General features: G+C 55.7%; 1 protein-coding gene across 3 annotated transcripts in view; it reads right to left on the reverse strand.

Moving 5' to 3' along the window:
• Nucleotides 1-3,908: 3,908 nt before the first annotated feature.
• The window catches only part of NKD1 (NKD inhibitor of WNT signaling pathway 1), an 84,279-nt gene continuing 67,702 nt past the window's right edge, over nt 3,909-20,485 (reverse strand). For all 3 annotated transcript variants that reach the window (XM_047711911.1, XM_047711912.1, XM_047711913.1), the window contains 6 exons: nt 19,067-19,173; nt 15,912-16,007; nt 10,350-10,497; nt 9,803-9,887; nt 8,301-8,428; nt 3,909-7,556 (listed from right to left, as the gene is read on the reverse strand). In XM_047711911.1, coding sequence (XP_047567867.1) covers nt 6,967-7,556; nt 8,301-8,428; nt 9,803-9,887; nt 10,350-10,497; nt 15,912-16,007; nt 19,067-19,173 — 1,154 coding nt within the window. In that variant the 3' untranslated portion in view covers nt 3,909-6,966. The remainder of the gene's footprint in view (nt 7,557-8,300; nt 8,429-9,802; nt 9,888-10,349; nt 10,498-15,911; nt 16,008-19,066; nt 19,174-20,485) is intronic.

Consider the following 20,485-nt stretch of genomic DNA (forward strand, 5'->3'; position numbering starts at 1 on the left):
ATGCTGTGTTGCTTTCCCGGACTTTTATCTGAACTGTGACTGCTTTGCCCAAATCCACAGTCAAGGATTCCATGGCAGGACACCCGTAAACCCTCCAGTCGCTAAAGGATGTGCAATCCCCTCCTTCCCTCCTTCCTTTCTCTGACATTCCTTCTTTCCCCTTTAGTCACACCTACCGTGCGCATGCTCTGGGGAAGGGCAGTTACACAAGTCCTTTCTCTGGGCACTGGCTAACTTGGTTCCAAGAAGTGAGGTCTCGTTCAAGATAAACCTAGAGCTAGCTTTGATGAACTCATCCAGAATTTTGTGATGAGAACTATCTAGAAAAGAGTTATTTTAGTGGAGCCGGTTCGGGGAGGGTGTAGTCAAAGCTTGGGGTGAAGTAGACAGTTGGGGGTGGTAATCTTATTGTAGCGCTCACAGTTCCTTAAGGCCTTCATCCTGCTCTGCCCCCTGAGATCTTAGCGGTGGCCTGGGCCGGGGAGGGGGTCTGAGGGGGGGTCTGCTCACCTCCTCCAGGACCTCCTCAGATCCCGGCAGTTACTCCGTGGCTGGATTCTCATACCCAGGTCATTCTAAATCTCTAACGCCTGTCTCTGCGTACTTCTTGCCCCGAGACATGGGGGATCAGGAAGGGCTCTCCAAAGGGTCAGCCCAGACATGGCCCCCAGTGCAGACCCTTGGAGGGGCTGAGCAGGGCACTGTAACCTTGACCATAACCAAGCCTGGGGCTACAGATATGCAAAGAGGATCAGCTGGTGGTTGCACCAAGTCCCCACTCCCGAAGGCTGGCCTTGACCGAGGACACCCGCGCCTCCCACAGGGAGCAAGGAAACCAAACCGAAGTGGGAAGATGGAGAAGAGGCCCCTTGCGTCTCCCTGAAGAGCCAAGGGAGGAAGGTATGTGGTCCACACACCAGGGGTCACTGTGGACTCATCCCTGCTAGAAGACACTCCTGGGACTCTCACTAGAGCTGGCTGTCCTTGGGGGCCTGGGGTTTTACCAGGGGACGGGTGGGGCGTTATTGAGGTCTAGGTGGCAGGGCAATGAGGAAAAGAACTCGGCCTGCACCAGAAGATCTGTTACTGGATTATCCGGTTTTGCCCTCTGGTGTGGCCATGGCCACTTGCTCCAACATAGGAGGCTTTTTGGAGGCTCATGGCTCAGTGCACTCACTCCTGAAGGTAGGGGAGGCCAGGGTTCCACCCTGCTTGCTCCAAGGCATAGGCCGCTGGGTTTCTCACACTGTGGTCCCTGGGTCCAAGTGCAATGGCACTCCCTGGGTGGGAGGCAGTCAAGGGCACTCATGCCTGCTGCCATCACATTCCAGACCCATATGATCTCACTCTCTAGGTGGGGAGGGGGGGCTGGGTATCTGCATCTAACCTGTTCCCTGGGAGAAGCTTATAGTGCATTGAGGTTAGGGATTTCCCTCGAATGAGGTCATCTGGAGAAAATGCAAGGCTCAGGGTTCTCAGTCTGGCTCACCAGAAGGACACTGGGAGCAGAAACCTAGCCGTCCCCCCAGACCAGCATCATGGGAGGCAGGTGGGCCCTGGAACTGGGATTTTTAAAACTTTTAACACTCTCCCTGGGTGACTGTGAAACACTCGGGATGAGAGTTAGAGGCTGTGAACATTCCACTCTGTCCTCCCCATGGTTCCACTCCCTACCACGTGGTCTATGCCCGAGTCACGTCTGGAGGGTCTCCTGTTGAGGTAGAGGCCCTTTTCTCCCCACCAGGCTCACAGGCTGAAAGCACCAGGATTCTTCCCCTTTGGGGAGAGAAAGTGGAGGGGAAGAAAGCCCAGAGGAGGGTCAGCAGGAGTTGGGAGCATCAAGACCAGGCTCAGAGTCATTTATTCCCTGGGGTCAGCTTCTGCTACTAGAAATGGGTCTCACACTCATTTCCCCGCCTCACTTTAAAGGAAGATGTCGAGGTCAGAAAGTCTTTTGTGGAGACAAAAGATCCGTCTTGATCTGTAAAGTCATTCAAGGGCACAATCTCCTGAGAAGAGGGTGAGGTTCAGCGGCCTTTGGGGTTGGGAGAAGGTGACAAGTCAAAAACCAGATCGGAGCCCCTAACAAGCTAGTGATGAAACTTTAATGAATGGGGAAGGGTGCCCTCCACACAGTTTTTAGGAGTCACTAAAGCAATTAGCTCTGCAAAACACAGCAGGTGCGTATGGGAAGCCTGGCCACGCCCACGGGATTGGGGGTAGAGCCAAGGCAGGGCTGGGAGGGTGGAGGCTGGGCCTGGATTGGACAAGGGCAAGGCTGCTGTGGGGTCTTTTGGGGCATGCCACCCCAGCATGTCTGCTGGGTGCGGCCCTGCTTCAATGAGCAGGTGAAGGTGTCTGAGGGTGTCATGGTCCACTGACACTGAGCACCTTTCAGGAGTCCCCTTTCATTCCCTTGAGGGCTGACCGGCCTCACAGAAGCTGGGGTCATTAGTGGCTGCAACGGACAGAAACGGTATTTGATATTCAGGCAGCCTTCCCCTCCTCCTGCAGCCTTCCCCTCCTCCCGCAGCCTCCAAGGGTGCCTTCCCTCTGGCCCTATAATGATTTGACATCTAAACGCTGAGCACAAGGAAGGGGAAGCAAAAGAAACTGCTCCTGGCTGTTTCCTTTGCCAGAAAGTGTAATTGGCACGCTGTGTGGGAAGTGCACAAGACCACCCCCCACAAGGCTCCCCGACCCCCCAGTGCTCCCCAGGAGATGAGAGCAGGGCCTGGCAGCTGCAAGCCTCACGCCTCAGCTCGGCTGGCTGCCTGACACCCCAGACATCCTTGGGACCCAGTGACAGATGAGCAGATATGAGGCATCCTAGCCCCCAGCTAGTGCCTGTGCTCCTACGAGCACACGAGGCTGGCCAAGCTGAGTCCTGTCCCCGCTACACCTTCTCCAGGCCCCAGAGGAGCTCAGAGCTCAGGGTTCTGGAGAAGCAGCAGCGGTTTCTCTGGAAAGGACGTCAGGAGATTTGCAAACAAGACAAAACCCATCCCTAGCAGCCTGCGGGAAAATGTGCTCAAAGCCTCACCAAGAAGTGTGGTTGACCCCTTCTAGTTTTCTTTTCCCTCCCTTTCTCCCTTCCTCCCTCCTTTCCTTCTCTCCTTCATCCCTCCCTCCCTCCCTCCCTCCCTTACTCCTCTTCCTTTTTCTCTCTCTTCTTCCTTCAACTTCTAACTATTTGGTACAACTTTTAGAGGTCATTTATAATCTACCAACATTGAAATCACACATGTCCTTGAACTCAGCAGTTCCGTGCTGGCGCTGTCCCTCTTGCTCCTGCTGGTGGGGACCGGGACAATTGTGCGCAAGGACCCTACATGTCACTGTGATGAGAGACCCACAGGACTGGTAGGAGGGGATGGGGCAAGTCCATGACAGCACCTCCGAGCAAGAGAAGGCTGAACAGCTGTTGGAGAGAAGGGGGCCGAGCTCTCTAGCCACAGGGTAAGTTCTCCAAACACATGAGGTCACAGAGGAAAGGCCTGAGTATGACTACTATGTTACTCCTCCGGTAAAAATAAAAAAGTGGGGGTGGGAAAGGGATTAAGCAGCATGGCAGTGTTTTCTTTCTTAAAAATAGATCTGAAATAAATATTGTAAACTGTCAGCATGTGTCAAATCTGGGCGGTGAGTTCAGTTACTGTTACCATTTTCTGTTTCAAACCTTGTTTGAAATATTTACTAAAATAACAAAACTGGGGGGGGGCAGTGGAGAGAGGGATGGGTGGGACACAGAGGATTTTTAGGGCAGTGAAAATACTCTGTATGATATTATAACGACAGATACATCATGGCCTATTTGTGCAAACCCACAGAATGCCCAACACCAAGAGTGAACCCCAAGGCAAACTATGGACTCTGGGTCATTACTGAGGGTCTACATAGGTTCATCCTTGGTTTAAAAAAAAAAAAAAAAAGTACCATTCTGGTGAAACATGTTGATGACGCGGGAGGCTGTGCCTGCGTAGGGTAGAGTATGTGGGAAATCTGTATCTTTCCCTCGATTTTCTCCGAAACCCAAAGCTCCTCTGAAACAAATAAAGGTTTTTCAAAGAATTAACAAAATTTAAACATAGAGGTGTCTTACAGAAATGCATTTATTCTTGTAAGTAACGGCAGCTAACATTTTCGTGGTGCTCCTCCCGGACAGGCCTGTGTTAACTCAGTGAATTTTCGCGACAACCCCGTGGGGTAGGTCTCTTACGATACCCCTCGACAGAGGGGAAAGAGAGGCTTGAGGAGTACCGTGTACCGCTTGAAGCACAGAGCACTGAGGACGTCAGAATTTGAAGCCAGGCAGCCCGGCCCCAGCGTCTGGGCTCACAACCCCCAAGCCTCACTGAATGGCCCAGGGGGGGCCCGGGAAGGTTGGAGTCAGGGATTCTGGAAGGAAGTGTACTTTCTACCGCACATCCATTCTGTACTACTTGAATCTTTAACGTAGGCACAGGTCACGATTTTTCAAAACCGGTATTTTAAATAATCCCTAAGGAAGTAATTTAGGTTCCTAAGGAAAAACTGAATCCTGGAGGGCGAGAGGCTGCGAGAGATGGCGTCGAACCCCCTTTCAGAGGCTGAGGGAACGCTCTAAAGCCACCGCTGGAAGACTCCTCATAGGTACCCAATCCCAGGTTCCTTTCCACCTTGTACCAATTCTAGCCCCGCACTCTTCCTTCCCTTCCCGCAGACTCCGCCCCCTTGCCCTGGGTGGGACACGTGACTTCAGGTGGGCCCCAGTGATTGGCCCAGGAGTGGGTACCAGAATCCTGCCCTGGACTACCCCTCGCAGAAGATCCTTTTCCATCTGGTTGTGGGGCTCAGAGGGCCCGCAGCACCCCCAGCGTGAAAAAGCACTTCGAGGTAGACGTATAAACCCAGAGAGGGAGGGGCAGGGCCCAGCCCTCTCCGCTTCATCCCACCCCGGCTCCTGGCCTCTGGAGGCGGCTCGCTCCCTCCCTCCCATCAGTTTGGGCCGGATGCTACGGTTAGAAGCCCACATAGAAGCCCACAAATCAAAACACGGGAAGCCCTGACCCAGTGGTTAAGCCCTCCAGTGGTTAAGGGGTGCTAGAGAAGACTAGAAACCCAGCTTTGCCACCTGCTGTGTGATCACTAGCGAATGAGTTAACCTCTTCGAGCCCGATGAGCATCCTGAGCTCACTACCAAAAATAACTCCTTTCCAGCCAGGTCAAACCCAAATCGGAGGCTCTGGGAGAGATGCCAGCTGGCAGCCAACCAGCAAGGAGACCAGCAGCTGGTCATTCCTTGTGTCCCTTCACTCGCTCCCTGCCTGGAAAAAGCATCCATGTGGCCCTCAACCGGCACCCTAGCCCTGTGGCTCCCTCTGGCTCCCAGGGGCTTTGACAGGAAGGAGTGGCACCAAGAGATGGATTTCCCTGTAAGGTCCCCGCAGGCTGCTGGCTGCATCCCTGAGGAACGATGGTCCCTCATGGCTCCTTAGGGTGGCTCCGCCCCACCCCATGGCTCTGCCTGAAGATGACTGCCACCCTGGCTGCTCCCCTGCAGGGGCAGAAGTGGCCCCACACATCACTGGCCCCGGATTCTGCACTCTTTCTGGAGGCTTTGCCTATGCTTTGTAAATATCCCCTCAGATTTCCCAGTTGGAGCGTGTGTCGTTTTCCATGGGACCCCAACTAGTTGATAGTGGTCCTTTTCCTAGTCTCCCCAGGCTCTCATCAGACCAAGTCATGCTCTGTGGAGGACACTGCTCTGGGGCTCCAACTCTTGCCACTGTCTCCACTGCCTTCTCAGCTTCTGGACTCCAGCAGGCCTCTCCAAATCTGTCAGACCCTGAGCCCAGAAAAAGGACCTGCCAAGGAGAGGCAAGCAACCATTTGCATCTGAAGGACAGTGGCCCCACCAAGAGGCACACAGGGTGACATCTGGGCTCAGGACATGTCTAGAGAAGCAAGCCACTGATTTCTGCACACCGGAAAATTTACCTGAGAGTGTATATTTATAGAAAGATACATGGAAACGGACAGATAGTGCCCAGCTATAGATACAGGAGGCTCGGTTAGAGAAGCATGTAGGTAGGTATGTATATATTTGCCAATGGTAGAGAACACGAGGTTTCCACATCTTCCGCCATGACCGACAACACACAAACACCCAATCTGGGAAAACCACGCTTGTTTTTGTGGTTGGGTTCCCTCTCCAGAGGTTTCCAAAATGAGAAGGCTAGTTGCAGGGGCAGTCTTTAAATATGTGTGTGTGTATCTTTCTAAAAAAGAGAGAACAAGGGAAGGGAGGAGGAGAAGCATGTTTCCCCGTGGTACGCGGCAGAAAAGATGGGACTAGTTTTGGACGAGGACGTGATCCCACTGGAGAGGCATGAAAGGGAACTCCAGAAAGGACAGCTAGGGTTTCTAGGTTGGGACATAAAAACACAACAGCCAGGAAGGTCACGCGTCTGCGGTCCGCTGAAATCCCTTGTAGCACATTACAATCAGTTAAGGGCCAAAGAAAATCAGAATAATACTAAGAGGTAGCAGCTGTTTATCTTCTCGGAGATTTTGAGGGTCTCTGGAAGCGCGCCAGGTAAGGGTGTTCTCCTGGAAGAGACTGGGGTAGGGCACAGTTCTGGCCAAGGGCTCCCCCAGAGCCGGGAAGAGTACGGGCCAGCCCTGCATGGAAGCGCCGCTCGGGAGCCCCAGAGAGCCTCCACCCCCTACAGGCCACTTGCAAACCCAGAGTCATTTTCTTGGATAAGTTATGCAGTCCTCACAACATATAAATAAAAGTTTAGTTCTGTGTTTCCATATATCTTCTACATGGAGGCTAGCTGAATATTAGTGGAGTAACAATAATTATTAATAACAATAATCATCATAATAACAATAATTAATAGAATAATAATGCCTTGGGGAGAGTCTGGGGAGGGGGGGGGTCCTTCATATGGCCGGGGTGGGGGCTTCCGGGGAGGGGGTCTATGTCTGGTAAAAGTGGTGGTAATGGTGGTGGTGTTCATGGTGGTGGTGATGTTCGTGTCTCTGGACCGCCTGGCCGGCCGGGCTCTCATACACCACCACGGCGGGCAGGTCCCTCGCACGGTCCCGCCCCAAGACACTGCCGCCCACAGCCAGGGGCGCCTGCAGACCCCGGCAGGCCGGCTGGCTCTCCTTGGCTCGGTGCTTATGCTTCTTGTGCCCAAGGGGTGCCAGCGTGGGGAGGAGGGACGGGCTGGCGGCCAGGTGGGCGGCTGGGGACACCGCAGGGATGGTGGGGCCCAGAGGGGGTTTGCTTCGCGCCCCTCTGGCCACATGGCCCACACCCACGCTCTTGCCCTGGGCCTTGGGGGACCTCACAAAGTGCTTGCTCCCGTCCTGGGCGCCCCGAAGCCGCTGCTGGACCTCCGAGGCCTTGGCGAATGGGGTGTCAAGGAAGTGGAAGGAGCCCGGGTCCGTGCCTTGGGGCTTTCGGTGTGGGACGTGGATGGCTTCTGGCTCATGGGAGCGAGACCGAGTGGGGTTGGAGGTGCGGGGGGGCAGCTCTGACTTCTGGGCCACTGATGGGGAGCCTAGGAACCAATTTAACAGATATTTCATGAGCACCTACTGTGTGCTGGGGCTGCTCTGTGCCCCAGAAACCCCCTGTGCCCCCCATGCTCCAGGACTGGTAACTCTTCTGAGAGCTCTCCTCCCTACCCTGACCACTCCTCGCTCTCTCTGGAATGGAACTTGGTCGTCTGCGAATGGGGGAATCTCTGTTTCTTTGTTAGGTCCTTAAAAATAAGTAACTCCCCTTCCGAGAGAGAAGAGAAAGAGACGCTAGTTACTGTCTGAGGTCATGGGAACAGAAATCTACAGGCATATTCCTTAACTTACGATGGTAACTAACACAGGAATTACATGTAGAAGGAGGAAGGGGAGAAGGGAGTTGAGGGGTGTGAAATTAAGTGAGCTACCTCTTCATTTATCTCAGCAGGGGGCAAACAGATATCAACAGCTAAGTTAGACAGAGTGGCATTTTGCTGATGGAACAGGGAAGCGGGGTCGGGGGCGGGGGGGAGTGACTGGGGTGGGGCACAGAGCAATGGTTTTCATTGCATGAGAGGCCCTGAGATACCATTTGATTTTGTTCAACTTAGGGCATGTGCTCATTTTTAAAACGGTTTTAATGTCATCTCCTCCAAGAAGACTCTTTAACCCATCCAGTAAAACCTGCACTTTCCCCCACCCCAGGGGGGTATAATGAACACCACCCTGCATGGACAGCCCAGCCCTCCCCTTGCCCTGCCTCTCGGGTGCATAAGCTCCCTTACCGGGCCCAAACTGGGACGTGTAGTTCTCTATCCCGGCAAGATCTAAGTAGTGGTTTCTCCTCTCGATGTTCTCATCCACGCAGTGGTGGTAGCAGCCAGACTGCTCCAGACGGCTGTCACCCTGGAACCTAGGGTAAGAAGGCCAGTGAGGGGGTGGGCACCGGCCCTAGCTGGGGGATAGCCCCCCAGTCTCCTGGGAAGCCACCAGGACAATGCCTTCTGGACCCTTCGTTCATCTCCTTCTGGTTCTTGGGAAGGGGCAGGAAGGGGAGGGAGTGGTCATCTTAGCCATCAGTGCCTCTAGTTCCTTCCCTGATAGCAGAGATGCAGACCTCTGCTGGCTGCCCTGGGCCTTCTGGGAGGACGGGAGAGGTCCTTGAACAGGTCCAAAGTAACCGTCAGAGGTACCTGGTCAAAACTTACAGAAGCCCCAAAAGTCAGGCTTCAAACCATGTGCGCCCGTAGCAAATGGGAGACCTCACCCCTGGGCTCGTTCCCAGCAAATGTGGGCAGCAGAAGTTGCCCACTGGAGCTGAGGGTGGCAGGCTCTCTAAGCCAAGAATGGAGTGTGCGTCAGGAGGGGGTGGGGAGAGTGGTGCCCCCAGAGGCCACCTTTCTCCCTCTGTGGGAGTCTGGGCTTCCTTCCTCTCCCCTGCAAGGCTCTCTGAGCTGCCAGCCCCACCCCTCTCATCCTCCCCATTCCCCAACACAGCTAGCCTATGCACCCTTCCCCACACCAAGCTGTGGCCCCTGCAGAGACTGCCTTCTGTCCTTTCCCTATGGGCGGGTGCCTGCCACAATCCAGTCCCTTCCGGTCACTTCCTTTCCGTTCCCCTGGCAGGTTCTGCCATCCCGCCCCTGACTTCCGGCCTAGGATGCTTCCTACATCCTCACGCCTCCTACTTTATATTCCTGTTTACTCAAAGCCTTTCTTTAAACACACTCTCTTCTTCGCTTCCCTCCCTCCAGTTAAAGAAATAACAGGTGGGAGAGAATCACAGCCTACGATCCCTTAGCCACCATTCTGAAACCCAAAAAGCCTGAAGGCAAAGATTTTTCATAACCGTTTTGGCAGCCAGGCCTGCCCGAAACTGGTGTGACGGTAGTGTAGCCTTGATACCACCTCAAGTGGACATTCACACGTGTCCGTCAGACATTTCAGTGTGCAAAATCGCGGGGTATTGCCCGGATGCCAAACAGAATAGAGGAGAGATGCACTGGGAATCTCTCTTCTAAAATGCAGCGAATGCTGAATTCCAAAACATGTCTGGCCCAAAGCGTTCTGGACAAGGGAATGTGGAACTACATTTAGTCCTTTTTTACAAATGGAGTTTGCTTTGTGAGCTTGTCTTCGGAAATCACCGCCCCCTGAAGCAAACACAGACTGGAGCCTCCTGCTCAAAATCCCTTGGTGGCTGGGGGGTACATAGTCGGTGCTCAATATGTGCTCAAGGGCCCCGGGCTGTCATCCACCCCTGCCCCCGCACACATACCCACTGTACCTGAGTGGGGCTCGCTGCTTCTTCTCCCAGCTGCGCAGCTCCTCGGCGGGCTTGGTCTCTGCTCTGGGCCTCGTGCTCTGCAGGTCTGAGTCCCACCCGAGAAACAGCCAGGTGAGCGGCGGACGCCCATGCCCACCAGATTCCTGGCTCTGTGGAGGTTTTCTAAGCTCCCCCACCGCCATGCAGCCTTTGACAACTGGCCCACAGCCGCTCACCATGGCTCTGTGGGAAGGGTTCTCCAAGCCAAGACCACACAGAGGGGTCTCACAGCTGGTACCTGGCCACTTACCTTCTCCTCCCAGACTCCTCATGCGCCATGTCCAAGCCCGGACTCTGCCTACATAGGGCCTCCCACCTGTAATTCCTTTCTTATCCAAATCCTGCTCTTTCAGGGAGCTGTTCAAATTCCACCTGTCCACAAAGTCGCTCTCAGGGAAAGCCCCCCCGGGACTCCCTTCCACTCCTCCCAGGTCAGTGGGGTGTGATCCTTTCTGGGAGCTGGGAGTGGACTGGCCCCTGTGGTCTGGACAGCCCCCTAGCCCCTCACCGGGGTGATTGAGAAGGATGCCCTTCTTGGCCTGGCTTCCGTCGGGGGCCACCGTGAGCTTCACCCGCAGCGTCTTGCTTGATGTCGGCGAATGGTTGACGGAGGAGTCAACCACCTCGTAGATCGTGTGCAGTAGGCTGGTGATGTCCTGCAGGGAGGGAAGCAGAAAGCCCCCCCAGGCTTCAGCCATGTACGCCCACAGCCCTGGAACTCAGAGGGCCCAGTGACACCTGAGGAAGGGAAAGCCACTGGCTCCCCCAAAGTCAAGCCTAAGGCAGAATCGTGCACATGAGGGGTTCACTTGGGAAGGGATCCTAGGACGCAGGGAGCAGGAGATGACGTGGATGAGCAGGTCTGGCCACAGGCAACTGGGCTCAGTCACCCTTGGGTCCTTAGAGGGACAGTGAGGAACCCACCTCAGAAAAGTCTCATCCCTCCTTGGTGGAGTTACCCTGGGGGGCTGACGCTCCATAGCCGGGACTTCTGGTATGTCCTGCAAAGGCTGAGCCCGCTCCCACCGGGAAGGGCTCTTGTGGTGGGCACCGCCCACCCCAGCAGTCAGTGTGAACTGAGGTAGGTCAGGGAGGCTGCTGGGGAGAGGAACACCAAGAGCGCCTGCTTAGGGTCTGATGAGCTCCTTCCGAATGAAAAAGGGAAAGGAGATGTGTTGCTGAAGATCAACTATTCTGTGAGAACTTGACCCAATCTCGTCCTCTCCCTGGGCCTTAGTTAGCCCCTCAGCCGGACAGAGACATCCAAACGCACGCTCCGTGAAGCGTTTCAGAGACTTCTGACTGAGGAACGCAGGAATCATATAGCATCTCCCTTTGTTCTGGGCATCTGCTAATGTCGTTTTTCAGAAGGGGAGGCATCCAGCTTTAAAGGATGTAGAAGCCTCTGGAAAGGTATTTGCTCTCTATAAGTTGGGCCCACAGATGGCTAATTATCTGGCCTATGGCTCTTCATAAACAGACAGACTCAGCCGTCCCTCACCAGATTTCCCCACCTGGAAGCTGTCCAGTCAGAGGTGGCAGAGGGAACTCCAAGCACGGCCGTGGCCAGGCAGGTAGAAGGATGAGGGACCTGGAGTGGGGAACCCACAGAGGTGGCTCCCACTAGGCACTGTGGCAATGCAGGCTAAGGGAGGGTCATCCCAGAAATCCAGAATCTTCCGCTAAGTCTTCAGAATCTCCGATACGGGACACCCATTTAATTTTTGACAACTCCCCATTTCCCCATCTCCCCAGCCCCGGTGACCACCATGCCACTTTCTGACTCTAGGAATCCAACTATTCCCGGTACCTCATAGACGTGGAATCACACGGGATTGGCTTTTCCGTGGCTGGCTTGTTGCCCTTAGTGTGAGGTCCGGGAGGGTCTTCCCTATTGTGGCCCCTGGTAGGATTTCCTTTCTTTTTAAGGCTAAATTATAACTGCATTATATGTATATATTAATCCTCTCCTCTGTGGAGGGACCCTTGGGTGACTTCTGCCTTATTGCTCTTGTGAAAAATGCTGCTGTGGGCGTGAGGGGTTCAAACATCTCCCTGAGACCCTGCTTTGGGCTGTAGAGACTCAGAAGTGGGACTGCTGTGTCATGTGGCAATTCTGGGCTTAGCTTTCTAAGGACCCTCCGTGCTGTCTCCCATGGGAGCCGCAGCTTCGGACATTCCCGCCCACAGTGCACAGGGCTTCCGAGGTCGCCGCTGCCTCCAGGACACTCGTCTTTGTCAGTCTGTGTGGGTTTTTTTAACAGCCATCTTAACGCATATAAGGTGGGATCCCCTGCGGTTTTGATTTGCATCTCCTGATGATGAGTGCCGTTGAGCCCATTTTCGTGGGCTTCTTGGCCATTAACTGGTGTATCTTCTTTGGCAAAATGATCCGGTTCTTTGCCCATTTTTTTTACTTGGGTTGTTGGTTTTCCCATTGCAGACATGCAATTCTTTTTATATTCTGTATATTCATCTTTTTTTTTAAGATTTTATTTATTTATTTGACAGAGATCACAAGTAGGCAGAGAGGCAGGCAGAGAGAGGGGGGGAAGAAGGCTCCCCGCTGAGCAGAGAGCCCGATGTGGGGGTCGATCCCAGGACCCTGGGATCATGACCTGAGCCGAAGGCAAAGGCTTAACCCACTGAGCCACCCAGGTGCCCCCATATATTCATCTTTGACCATCTATGTGATCTGCAAATATTTTCTCCCATTCCGCAGGTTGCCTTCCTCTCTGCTGTTGTCCTTGGATGCACGTTGGTTTTGAATTTTGATGAAGTCACTTCATCTATTTTTACTTCAGTTGCCTGTGATAACTTAATTTTTTTTTAAAGATTTTATTTATTTGTCAGAGAGAGAGAAGCGAGAGTGAGCACAGGCAGACAGAGTGGCAGGCAGAGGCAGAGGGAGAAGCAGGCTCCCTGCCAAGCAAGGAGCCCGATGTGGGACTCGATCCCAGGACGCTGGGATCATGACCTGAGCCGAAGGCAGCTGCTTAACCAACTGAGCCACCCAGGCGTCCCTGATAACTTAATTTTTAACAAAACATTCTGGGGTGGGGAGGGCTGGGCTGGAACATCTCAGGGTTTACGTTGGGGTCATGAAGGATGCCCGTGTGAGACCCAGTTTGCAACCCAGATCGGTCACTCAGCGATCTCAGCTCCTCTGGCCAGGCCGGCAGAGGACAGCTCTTCTCCCCACTTCTTCCCTTGAGCTGCTCTGCACACCCACATTTGCTCCCTCCTCTTCCCATCTTGGGAAGCTCATGCACGAGGCGCCAGTATCTCCATTTTACAGATGAGAAAAGTGAGGTTCATCAGCATCATCCCCCCCAGCATCCTATCCCAAACCAGGGCTGGGGGGCAGTAACTCAGGGTCTAGGAACAGGCACGCTCTGGCAATCCCAGCTGAGAAATCAGCTCTTGCCTGCACAGGGCGCAGCACACAGAAATAGGTACCTGCGAATATTTATTGCACAAATGAACAGGTACTTTCTTTTGAGTTGGGAAGTGAGCCCAGGCGCCCACTCTGAGCTGTAGCTGTGGCGAGGTGGGAGCCTGTCTGTCCCAGCCCACGGAAACATGCCAGCAGACAGCCAGGGAGCATGCAAGGGACTGGTATTTATAGCCAGCTTGGAGGCGTGGCCTCGGGGCTAAAAATAAACCAAGGGGAAGCGCAGGCTGGGTTCTCCCTGGACTGGAAGCCAGCCCCCTCACTCCTAGGGGGGCAGGAAGACACGATCCAGGGATGGCCTTCTTGAGGGGCCGGGCTGGGCCACCTGCCTCAGGAACTCTCACTTCCCTGCTCTTCCTCTCATTACCAAGGGTAAAGAAAGGCCCAATGCAGAACCAGACAGCAGGGTGTGCCCTCGGGTTTCTGCAAGGCTTCTGAGGTGAGGGGCCAGCCCTCTTACAGTCAGCATTTTCAAAGCAGCAAGGAACGAAGACAGTGGCTCACAGGAGTGGTGGGGTCTTGGCCACCATGCAAGTCAGAAGAGAGGGCAATGCCACCCTCTGCACCCCCGCCCGGCTGCCCGTGTGGCCTTGACCAACGGCCGGGGCCACCGCCATTCAGCTCAGCTAACCAAGCTCCCAGACTGCAGAGTGTTTCCCTGGGAAGATAATTACACCATAGCTGCCATTCCCAAACAGGGTGGGGAGGAGGGGCAGCACTCACTCCAGAAAAACCATAACCTCTCACACAAAGCATCACAGCTGGAGGGGGATAGGGGTTCCTCAAAACCACCCCCTGCCCCGGCTTCCCCAAGGTCTCCAACCAAGAGGCATTTCCACTGCTTCCCAAATACCCAGGCCCCTCTTGACGCTTTGCCTGCCCAGAACCTATTCCCCAGCCCCCTAAAAACAGTACCTTGACTTTATTTTGTGAGCTGATTACACGCCCCTCTCATTTTCAGTCTTTGTGTCTCATGTATCTGGTAACATCTCCCCGCTCCTATGACCCAGAATAGGGCCATCCCAAGCATTGCAAACCCATGGCAAAAATGACAGGTGAGGCGGTCAGAGCTGGTGAGATTCCATTCTGGAACTTCTGAATTGGGAGAGTTGCTGAGAGTCCCGGACAGTGGGAAAATGTCAGCTGTCACCTCACTACTGGCCAGGGGAAAGGCTGCCGGACAATGGAGGAACACAGAGGGAATAGACCCTTGAAGATAGCTAGGCTTGAGGGCACCAAGCCTCTGGATCCAGCCATGCCTGAAGTCAGCGCCCTGGATCACAATACATTCCTATTATTATTATTATTATTATTATTATTATTATTATTATTATTTTTGTAAACCGAGAGCAGTTTTCTGGGATTCTGTCACTTCCATCCTCAAGAGTCTTGAATGATTAAAAGTCACTCACAGCTTCCCCTACCCTGTTCAAACATTCCTTAAGTCCCAGCCTGAGGAAGAGTTGCCCTTTCCTCACCCAGGAGTCCCTTCCAGCAGTTTCTCCTGCACCAAGCCCCAGAAAAAAAATCCGTAGCTCTGAACCAGGCAGGGAGAGAAGACAGCAAAGCTTCTCTAGGGACACCCCTGACGCCCTCATGAGTGGAACATGAGGCGGTCGTGCAGGCAGCCATGCCACTCTCAGACCCCTAGGCCCATCTGAAAACCAGGGCCTCCTGCGGAGGGAGAGGATGTCCCAGAGGGATGGTGGGAAAAGCAGCAAGAAGGCAGAAGGGGTGCCTGGCCCAGGGAAAATGGGAGGCAGAGCTCAGTAGCTCAGACCAGGTCCTACCCCTGCTTCCACCAACCCACCGGTGGCTTCCCTGAGCCCCAGGAACTCAAGCCAGGGTCTGCCCTGCCAGCTCTGGCCCTAGCCAGGTCTCCTGGGGAGCAGCCACCACACCAGTCTCCTCCAGCGCCTTAAACACCCCGAGCGCTCCTGCCCTGTGCTTGCTGGGCCTCTCCCCCTCTCAGCTCTGCAGGCCATGTTCTCTCGGCTCAGCTCCACGGAGGACAGAGGTATGGCAGGAGGGCTGAGGGGAGAGATGCCAGCATTCCGAGGGAGAAGGGTGGTGACAAACAGGCCTGTGACTGGGCGCAGTGCTCTCAGGAGGCTGGGGGTGCTCCTTCCTGCCTCAGCAGAGGGTGGCCTAGCCTCTGGATGCCCATCTGGCCCCAGCTCCTGGGCACACTGTCTGAGGTGGGAAACGGCCTGGGGTGGTCACAGCCCCTGCCCCAGCCAGAGCTCTCCGACTCCAAAGAGGAGGCAGCAGGGCAGGACTTTGTTGGAATTTGGGTCCTCCTCTAGGGGGCGGCGGGGGGAGGCCCCCCTCAGGGCTAATCCCCTGACTCCCACCCTTCCCCTTCCCCAGGGGAGCAGTGCCTCAGCTGAATGCAAGGGATCCTGGTCACCCCTTCCTCTGTCCCTGCTGCCCACTCACTGGGCAGCTATGGGACACCCCTCCAGGTTTCCCTAAAGCTCTAGCGGCCTGGCTCCCCTCCCTACCTCACCCCTCCTGGCTTCCACCTGGTAGGCTGCCCTGGAGAAGGGGGAGGGGGAAGGGCAGGAGAGCCCAAGGGTGTGGCCAGAGGCAGCGGGCTCTGGAAGGTGCACTCACCTCACGGGTGACCTTGCCATTGTTGTCAAAGTCGTAGAGGGTGAAGGTCCACTCTTGCCGGCTGTCCTCTTCCACGGACACGTCACATTGTAGCTCCTGGACACAGACAACCCACAGGTGTGGCTGGAGTACCCAGAGGCCAGGTCACTGGGAAGCTGCCTCCTCACTGCCCTCCCCAGGCCTTGTGTGAAGGACAATCATAGTGAACAAGACCTGAGGAGCCAGGCAGGGAGGCCAGGCCCGGCGGGGCAGGGCAGGGTAGGTCAGGCCCACGGAGAGATGCCTGTGGGTGAGCCAGACAGCCTCTGGGTCTTTGAAGGCAAAGGAAACACCAGGAGGCTGTGAGCTGGGGGTCTGAGAGGAAGCTTCATGGCCTCAGGGAGATGGAAACTGGACCAAGAGACAAAAGTTACTGGAAGACATGGGGACCAGTAATGGGAAGCTATGGCTGGATGCTCAATATGGCCACCTGATATGGAAGGCAGGAGAGGGTGAGCAGGCATTAAAGGGTAAAACTCCAGCTCAGGCGCAGGAGACGCTGGTAGTGGCCCTCCACGGCTGTGTGACCCTGGTTGTGGCTTCTCTGTAAGTTTCCCCTCATGTAAATTATAGGAAAGGCCACTACTGATCTCACGAGCCTGTTGGGAGCGTGGACGGCCCCACGCCACGAATTCTCAGGCCAGTTTCCGACCTCCCACCTCCAGCAGCCAGCTTCTGTGCCCGAGGAAGCCCTGAAAACCGGGGACTGAATGCCCGGGGCAGCATGAGGCATTCTGCATGGCTCTCGGGGAGCGGAGGGGGGGGTCCCAGCAAGACTGAGCCCCAGCTGCCTTGGAGCTGGTCCGCCCCTTCACCCACTGGTATTGGCTGCCCTCCTTTGCAGCTCCCCGGATCACCTGCCAAGTTGTTGCCATGGGCTCTGCAATGGGGGACCTGGAAAAAGCGTGGAACTGTTTGGCACCTAGAGAAGTGCAATTAACGGGAATAGCTGCCATCGCCTTCACTGTGATGGTAACAGGACGCACGTAATGTTCACGACGACTTCATGATCATCACTCACGGGACCCGACGTGTCTAACCACAGGCACCCGAGCTGGGAAATGATGAGCTCGGTCCCTGGCAGTGTCTAACCACAGGCACCTGAGCTGGGAAGTGATGAGGTCAGTCCCTGGCAGTGTGTACGCAGGAGCCCTTAAACACCAGATAGAAAGTTCGAGAAATGCTAGCTGTTTGGGGAAAGAGGTTTACAAGATTCTATAAAAACCAGCCAAGATGCTCCCAGGCCATTCTGTTCCACATCTTGCCCCAGTTGCCCCCTCCTTTTGCAGGAAGGCAAGCTCAGCGCCCCAGAGGGGAGTGACACCCGGCCTCTGCACGCTGGCAGGGATGAGCCCGAGTGCAGCATCCCAGCCCCCAGCCTCTGCAGCTCGAAGCCAGTTCCCTCCAGCAGTCCTCGGGCGGCCCACGCGGAGTTCAAAGTCAGTCTTCCCTCAGTTGTGACATGCCCGTCTGATACCTGCCAAGTGCCCGCACTGCTCTGTGAGGCACCGTTTCATGTAGCACAGCGCTCGCCCAGCACACTTGCCCACACACACACACACACACACACAGATGCACATACACATGCACACACAGCGTTTCTCTGATTCCTTCTCCCCGGCCCTTCTGCGCAGCTCCAAAGACAGCTCAGGGTTCAATAACTATGCCCTCCCCCGCCCCAAATTCTGTCATCTGCGTCTTTAATCCCCACCCTCCACCACCACCTAGGTGTCTCAGGTGAGTCGTCCTCAGGTGCTGTGGATGAGTCCCAGACAGTCAGCCTGGCCCTTCCAGAAATCGGCCCCCTTGGGCCTCCAGGGAAGTGAGAGCTCTGAGTCTGAGCCTTCCCTCTGCTGCAGCACTCAGCCCTCAGCTCTGCCAACCATCCCTAGAAGACACTCCGGCGGCCTCGGGGAAGCAGCTAGCAACGCCAGCTCTCCAGTGGGATGTTGCCCGCCCTCTCACCTCCTGCATTCAGGGCCCATTGGGACCCTGTCACACCCTGTCCCGAGTCATCTCCCTACCACCACCTGCCATCACTATGCACTATGATGCTGCTTGTTCCCACACAGCTCGCAACACTGGCTGACCTCAGGGCCTTTGCTCCTGCTATTCACTCAGTTGGAAGTGCTCTCCTTATCCCAGAGGCTCCCTGTCCTCACCTCTCCCAACTCCTACTCTGGCACTCAGAGGCTCAATGCAGACTGGCATCCGCCCCATTCTCTGCTTTCAGCCACCACAGTACAGTATCAAGAACTACCTCCATCACCCGGCTGGCCTCCAGCCTGGCTGTGGCACTCACCTTACTGCGTGCTCCCAGACCCTGCATCACATCCTCAACTGTGCAGTCACTGGGATTGGGTCTCTCTCCCGCCTCCCCCACCACACTGTGCGCCGGGAGGGCAGGGCCATGCGAACCCCAGCCTGCTAGAACTCTGCCCCAGTGGTCTCAGGGAGGGAGGCAGAGAACGAAGAAGGGAGGAGAAGGGAGGGCAGAGAGAAGCCAGTAAGCTCCGTGCCGAGAGGCCCAGGTGCCGCTCCCCTGCACCCGGCCCTGCCTGATACACAGAAGGAGCTTAACGTACTGTTTGGGTGGGGCAGGATGGACGGACTGCAACCTCGAGGAGAACATGTTCCTTTAGTTGTTGACCACACAAGGAATCTGAGTCCCAGATAGGGCCGGGGACCTGCCTAAGGCCTCCTGCCTTGGCATCCAGTCCACCCAAGAGCCCTGCCATGTTCCCCAGAACAGCCCCAGGAGTCAGAATCAAAAGCTTCTTCCAGTAACAAGGAAACCGAGGCCCAGAGGAGAAGGCAATCACCTCAGACGGTAATGGCAGCACCAGGGCCAGCCAATCCCCAGGTCCCCGCTCAGGTCCTCCCCAGACTGCCAGGCCACAGCCCAGTGGGATGGCGGTACTGAGTCCCCAGGGCCCGTGTAGAGCTGGAGCAGCCCCAGACAGGGAGGGACCAAACCTCCCACAGAAGGAAGTGGGTCACACAGGAGGTAAAAGGCCTTTGCATCTGCATGGGCCTCAGCTTCCCTCCTTGAAAAGCCCCGCCGAGGGGACAGAAGCACTTTTCTCCAGAGCCCAATGCCACGAAAGGGTACTTACTTCAAACTTCAGCTGCTTCTTGGAGCCCGGGCAAGATTCGCTCACCTTCTCCCTCCTCTTCTCGTCTCCGCTGGCCAGCCCGTCTGTCTTCTCAGGAGGCAGGGCCACTGCGGAGAGGGCAAGTGAGACAGCGTGAGGATGGTCCCCAGCTGGGCCTTGGGGCCGCCGCCCCCACTGGGGCTTTGTTCTGGGGGCCGGACCCCTTCCTGGCCTGCCCATGCGCTAAGGTCAAAGTCACTTTGCTCTCTGGCCTCGGGGAAAGTCCGGGGCTGCGGAGCCCGCCCAGGTGCACCCATGCCAGCCACTCAGATGACCCCAGGGTGCCTCCAGGCCACCATTTCCTGCCCCAACTACGCAGCCCAGACAAGCAGCCTGCAGTCGGCCAGGGCACTCAGACCAGAGGCAGGTGGACGGGAAACTCGCAGACCGTGGACACCTTCCACAGTCTCAATGCCTTCCCTGCTGACATGTTGGCCTCCTCAAAGGGGCCATGTGCCAGGGCCCCAGCAAACGGCATGCTGGGAGTTGGTCAGGAGGCCTGAGGGGAAGCTAGGGCCTCCCTCAGGCAGCCTGAGAAGCACCCATTGTCTCTGCTTGGGTCCTCCTAACACTCTGTGTGACCCAGGGCAAGTCGTGTAACTTCTCCAGACCTCTTGACTAGTTTGCCCAGCTGTACAACCCGGACCAGAGCAGTCCTCTCCCCAGAGGATCTTTGTGTGGATTCAGTGAGCTAGGGCCAAGAGCCCAGGGTCAGCACACAGGGTCCCAGCGGCTGCGAGTGGGCGCAATCAGGGCAATGGGGTCCCCTCCCCACTCAGTCTCACGGGAATCAGCACAGTTGGTAGCCAAGTTTTCTCAAAACGGAGGCTTTAGGAATGCAAAAGGACACAAATGCATCATATCAAACACAGGCAGCCTGGGCTGGGGAACAGGATAGGGAGGGAAACGCTGAAGATACGGATGCTTGGTCAGTCACCAGGCCAGATGGGCGGGGACAGGAAGGCCATGGCGGTAACAGACTGACCTGACTCCAGCCTCAGTTCCCCTCCCAGCGGGACCTGAGTGCACCCTTCTTTCTCTTCCTCCAGGTACACCCAGAGGGATGCAGGGTGCATCCCCGTCCTATGATCCCCCCACAGCAAGGCGACAACTCCCTCGAGCAGTCAGATATCCAGCTGGAGACCCTGTCTCAGCCACGGACCCCAGCTCTGTCCTGGAGCTTTCACAGAATGAGGCTAATAAGGATAAACCTAAAAGGAGATTCAACTCCTCGGAGGCCCCCAGAGTGGGGAAAGGTGACTGATGCTGACCACTTCTGATTGAGGGGATAAAACCAGGTCCTCTCCTCCCTGCTCCTCCAAAGCAAACACTGCCAGAGCCAGGAGGCACGCCAGTCCAGTGCAACACTGAGTCCTGGGG

This window comes from Lutra lutra, chromosome 17 (assembly GCF_902655055.1).
Source record: "Lutra lutra chromosome 17, mLutLut1.2, whole genome shotgun sequence".
Lineage (NCBI taxonomy): Eukaryota > Metazoa > Chordata > Mammalia > Carnivora > Mustelidae > Lutra > Lutra lutra.